Source organism: Gossypium hirsutum, chromosome D12 (assembly GCF_007990345.1).
Source record: "Gossypium hirsutum isolate 1008001.06 chromosome D12, Gossypium_hirsutum_v2.1, whole genome shotgun sequence".
NCBI classification, from domain to species: domain Eukaryota; kingdom Viridiplantae; phylum Streptophyta; class Magnoliopsida; order Malvales; family Malvaceae; genus Gossypium; species Gossypium hirsutum.
The window spans coordinates 12,377,354-12,382,962 of NC_053448.1; the positions used below are offsets into that span (position 1 = coordinate 12,377,354).

Here is a 5,609-nt window from a genome sequence, read left to right on the forward strand (position 1 = left end):
TAAATTATAAATTGTCATTATTTGTAGTCATAATATATTGACTAATGTTATCAACCCTAAACCTTAAACTTTAATTTTGCATTATATTAAAGCTAATTTAAGTTTAAATGCCTCCATTTTCGATATAATTTTAATAATTCCAATTTCCATATATTATTTTATAACTTAATTTGGATACAATTTAAGCATAAGCATAAGCTGAATAATTTTTATTATTTCTAATGAATTATACTTTTTATATCATTACACATATAAAGTTTACAGCATTAGGTCAATTCCGACCCGATCCGGACGACTGTCCAACATGAAAGTTTCGCTGTGGGCATTTATTCCGACTATGACCACTTAACCTACATAATCCACAACGCTTACCGTCGGATTTCTCCCTAATGTCCATTTCATTACGGATTCTGCTTAATTATGGACGACCTCTTGGATTCCTCCGTAGCCTTCTGTCTGGGAAAAGCTCAAAAATCGTCAGAGGCACCTCCCACGTAGATAGGTCAGGCAGGACGGGGAACTCATTTTCCCAAATACGCAATATGCGCTCGAAGTAGGCAGGACGAGGAACTCATTTTCCCAGACACAATGGCAAATGCTATCGGGAGCACGTTTCTATTGCCGTCTTGAGCAACCGCAAGAAGTAGGATTTGTGTATATTTTTCATATAGCCATGTCTCATTCACCTGCACAATGGCTTGCAGTGGGGAAATGCCCTCACATATGGATCAAACGTCCAGAACATCCAATGGAAAATATTTTTTGTCGGCGGTAACTGGTCGTCCTGGCCGTAATAAGGCCTTGTCTGCAACTTAATCACAGTCCCCTGTACGTACTCCCACATAGCAGCTATCCATCCTTGTAGCTTGTTAAACGACGAATCGTAATCCCTATACAATTGCTCCATTTCCATCTGTTTAGCTATCCATGCCTTTCGATATGATACTCGATACTGGAATCGTGCTTGTATCTCGGTAATCAGTATCGAAACTTTAATGGTCGGCATGTCCTTCACCATTGGCATGATACACGTACAGATAGTTTTCGAATCAAGTTTTCCATGATCTTCTGTCATACGTGTTGATGTGCATGTATGAGGACCAACAAATTTTCGTATCTCCCACATCTGAGAACTTTTAATGAATGCAGCTCGTACCCGCCAATTGCAGCCTTCCGCTGCCTTCCAACACTCCCTAATATATATTGTCGGTGTATACACTACAACTTTATAATCCACTGATATGTTCATGCTGTACCGTTTAATAACAAATACGCACTTTTCTTTACAGCTGAATCTCAGGCCTATGAATAACTCGTCATGATCAGAATTTACGGCTAGCCCGTGAGGATGAACTATTTCAGGGTACTCCGGGAACTCAGCTACATACGCTGCGTTGGGGTCTATGAACGACATGTGTGGCCCATTATTATTATGTATCAAAATACGCCGCATCTGCTCCCTGACCGAAGAAGCGTCAATGTTTCCATCGTTGTTGGCATCTTCATCGTTAATATCATCAGGTACATCATCCACATCGGGATCACCGTCACTATCGACCTCTTCATCCCAATGATCGCTACCACCTTCTTCTTCACCACCAACCACATCAATATCGGATGTAATATTCAGATCGATACCGATCCCACCCATAGTCGATTCACTATCAACGTATGATATTGGAGCCACCATCCACGGTTCTTGAGCTCCGTGTTCTTCATCGGATGCATTGACATCTTCATTTTTCTCCATACCGATTAACTTAGCAAATAAGTGAATCTGTGCATTCTTGTCACTCCCATTCCCACAGTAAAGAGCGACCATTGTCTCCATGTCTTTGTCGTCTACAACTTCCATTTCGGTGAATTTGACCGGATTTGTCGAAATTGGAAACTTGTAGAAAATTTTTGATATCCTTCTCCCACAACGTCTAAGAATTTTTGCATTAATCATTGCCTTCATTTCATCCAACGAGACATTTCTATTAAATCTCATTGCTATTTGTTGCCGACATTCAAATACACATCCAACACTTGTTGTCAAGTTGACTCCATCGAAATAAACGCATACAAAAAATTTATCATCCATCTTCTATATTCAATCTGTCAAAAAATAAACAAAATCTCAAAAAAAAAATCTCCAACGGTAAATAAATTACTTAAATAACAAAAATTAATGTTTCAATATGCAATTTTTCATCCTTAAACTCATACTTTTTCAATTATCATTTTGTAAATGAACATCGTTTAACCACTAATCCTAATAACTAGCACAATAAAAATAATAATAGTTTTATACTCAAAATAATAGTAACTAACAATAATAATTAGGGTTTTACTAAAAATAATAACTAACCATAATAATAATACTAGTTTTTTACTAACAATAATACTAAGTAACATCTAAACCTTAAAAACTAATAATAATAATACTAACTAAAACCATCAATTTCAGTTTTTATTAATCTTAATAACTAAACTAACAACAAAAAATAATAAAAATTATACAAAAAAACATAAAAACAATATAATCAATTATTTAAAAAAAAACATTTTTTTTCCTCTTTTCTTTCTCTCTTTTTCCGCAGCACCTCCTCTTTCTCTTATTTTTTTTCTTATTTTTCTCCTTCAGCTGGACGGATCTTGTGTTTATAACACGAGTGGTGCCGCCCATGGGAATGGCACCATCGGTGCCGCCTATGGGAATGGCACCTTTGGTGCCGCCTATCAGTATCTTGTCACATCACGCAGGTTTTTTTTTCTGTTTTTTTTGTTTTTTTGTAATATTTTCGTAAATAAAAAATATAATATTTTGGTTATTTTTTTATTTTTTTGTAATATTTAGGTAAAAATCCCTACATTTTTATTTTAATATTTACAATTTATTATCTTTATCAGTTATATCTATAATATTAATAATATTGTTAATTGAGTTGGCTCAACACTAGCTCACAAATTAATGACAACACTATAATAAACAATTGTAGTGCATTTAGTATTGTTAACTTGATTTATTTGTGTTTAAATTTCTCTTTATTCACAATTTAATCTATTTTTTTAATTATAATAATATACATATTTAATGTGTTATTATGATTAATTAGTTTTAAACCATACGTTTCATTATTTAATGTATGCTATTTTTAAACACACATCTATATTCTAAATCTATGGTTTTTACACGCATATGCGTGTGATAAGATTTCTAGTATAAATAATGTTATTGATTGTGTTGATGTCACAATTCAACTCAATATTTAATTTTTATAAAATTGAATTTTATTTTCACTAACTAGATGTCTTTTTGACATTTTATAGAAAAATGACATTAGTTATTATATGTTATTTTTAAATACACATTCAAATTTTAAATTTGTAGTTTCCATATAATATAAGATTTTTAGTAATAATTAATCACTTAACGAACTCAGTAACTAATCTTTCGCATTTTATAGGTTCATTAAAGGGTAGATGTTGACTACAAATTTTAAAACTGCTTCACACACAGGGCGAATATCAAACCCTCAACCACTAATTAAGGTAGGAAAGATCCTGACAATCTCTCTCAACTCCCGCTAATAGTATTTTTATATCATTAATATAATGTGGTATTTCAATTATTAGTAAAGATAATTTATTTTTCTTACTAAAAAAATTGTTGTTTTTTTCCTCCATCACCAAACAAGGTGTTAGTGCTGACTCCAAGTGAGAGAGATAAAACGCCACCCCACTGCTTTTAACTGATTTTCTTCTGTTAATATATATATAGAGAGAGAGAGAGAATCTTTAATTACTTCTCAAAATTGCCCTGGACTTGAGAATTAAAGCAAGATTTCGAATAGCCTCGAATATTCCCGAAATTACCTAATTTCCATTCAATAACCTTCTCCCTTGACTCTCATCAATCTACTCTTTTGATTCTCAGGTTAGTTTCTTTTACCCACTTCTTAGATCTGTTTTTATTTTTTCTTTTAGTTTATACTTTGTAATGAATGCGGATGAGGTCTTGTTTCTAGATTTTTCGTTTTCTGGGTTTTTATTCTTTGATCTATTTTCTGATTTTACGTTAGGGTTTTTTTCTCTAATTGTTGGGATTGGTTTATGATCAATATCGTTTTATGGGCTAATTTGACGAATTCAAAAAGTTTTGGAGTTTTAGGGTTTTATTAGTTTGGTGGCTATTGGTAATTTGGCATCTCAAATTTTCTTTTCTTTTTTTAAAAAAGTGGGAATTGGGTTTTGAAGAGTTTGATTGAGAGCGGTGATCTTTTGATTCGGTAGCTTGAATTTCTGGATTTCTCTTTCTTTCTTTTTTTTGCCTTATTATCCTGTGCATTTTCCTCATGAAAATTTGATCTTTTGTGTTTGGAGGTATATAAGGAATGGCGAGTGGTTTTGGTGAATCAACAAGCATGCCTCCACCAAGTCCATCTTGCTCGAGCAGTAATAATGCTAACGATGCTGGTGATTTTGAATGCAATATTTGCTTTGAATTGGCTCAAGATCCAATCGTCACACTTTGTGGTCATCTCTTCTGCTGGCCATGTCTCTATAGATGGTTGCACCATCACTCGCATTCTCAAGAATGTCCGGTTTGCAAGGCCCTGATACAAGAGGAAAAACTTGTTCCCCTTTATGGCAGGGGGAAAAACAAGACTGACCCGCGCTCTAAATCGTATTCGGGCATGGAAATCCCAAACCGCCCAGCTGGGCAAAGGCCGGCTACTGCTCCTCCTCCACCCCCGGAAACAAATCAGTTTGCAAATTATGGGTTTGGATTGATGGGCAGTTTTGTTCCGATGGCAACCGCAAGGATCGGTAACTTCACCATGGGTTTTGGAGGCCTATTGCCATCCTTGTTTAATATTCATTTTCATGGATTTCCAGATGCTACGGTGTATGGAACAACTTCAGGGTTTCCTTATGGGTTCAATACATTTCACGGTGGTGTTGCTCATGGGTTTCCCCAGCTGACGACACGAGGGCAGCAGCCTGATAATGTTTTGAAGAATCTTCTGTTGTTGATTGGGGTGTTTGTCGTCCTCGCTTTGCTTTATTGGTGAAATAGTTCAGCATTTAAGCTGTTATCCAGTGTTGGATATTCAGTGTCTGTAGATATACCAGCAGCACTGGCGAATGATTATGTTTGGGCTTGAGAAAAAGTTGTCTATATGAATGATACTGTCATTTTTGTTTCTTTTTAGCATCAGCAACAACTCAAACCAGTGTTAATGTTCACCTTTTCAAAATAAAAACAAGTGAAAGTTCCTCATTTTTCCTCTTAGACATGGAAAATTTATGTTGATTGCTTGTTCAATTAATGTAATCCTATTGTACTGAAGTGCCATGGAAATTTTGTTCCTCTTCATCTTTTCCGGTACTGGAGTCGAAAACAGGTGACATTCCTGAGAATGTTGTTAATGGTGAGGAGAACGAGAGTGCCCTTCTCAAGGTTTTCAAAGCATTTGGCTTGAAGTCACCGTTCTTTTTAGGGTAAATTTTGATCATTACAATTTGGTTACTATAAGTGAGTTTTCGTTTTGATCATTTAATTAAAATAAGTTTTCATTTAAGTTATCAGGTTGTTAAAATTAATATTATATGATTTTTTT

At 34.6% G+C, this 5,609-nt stretch overlaps 1 protein-coding gene across 4 annotated transcripts; it reads left to right on the forward strand.

The window, feature by feature from the left end:
* The first annotated feature begins 3,744 nt into the window (after positions 1–3,744).
* Positions 3,745–5,269, forward strand: LOC107945670 (E3 ubiquitin-protein ligase RNF185). 4 transcript variants are annotated; one of them, XM_016879760.2, is made up of 2 exons: positions 3,745–3,922; positions 4,369–5,269. In XM_016879760.2, the coding sequence occupies exon 2, from the start codon at positions 4,380–4,382 to the stop codon at positions 5,058–5,060; it is 681 nt and encodes a 226-aa protein (XP_016735249.1). In that variant the 5' UTR covers positions 3,745–3,922; positions 4,369–4,379; the 3' UTR covers positions 5,061–5,269. The 4 variants fall into 4 exon arrangements, with proteins under 4 accessions (XP_016735249.1, XP_016735248.1, XP_016735250.1 ...); XM_016879759.2 differs by having other exon boundaries at positions 4,378–5,269; XM_016879761.2 differs by lacking the exon at positions 3,745–3,922 and adding an exon at positions 3,929–4,274.
* The last annotated feature ends 340 nt before the right edge of the window (positions 5,270–5,609 follow it).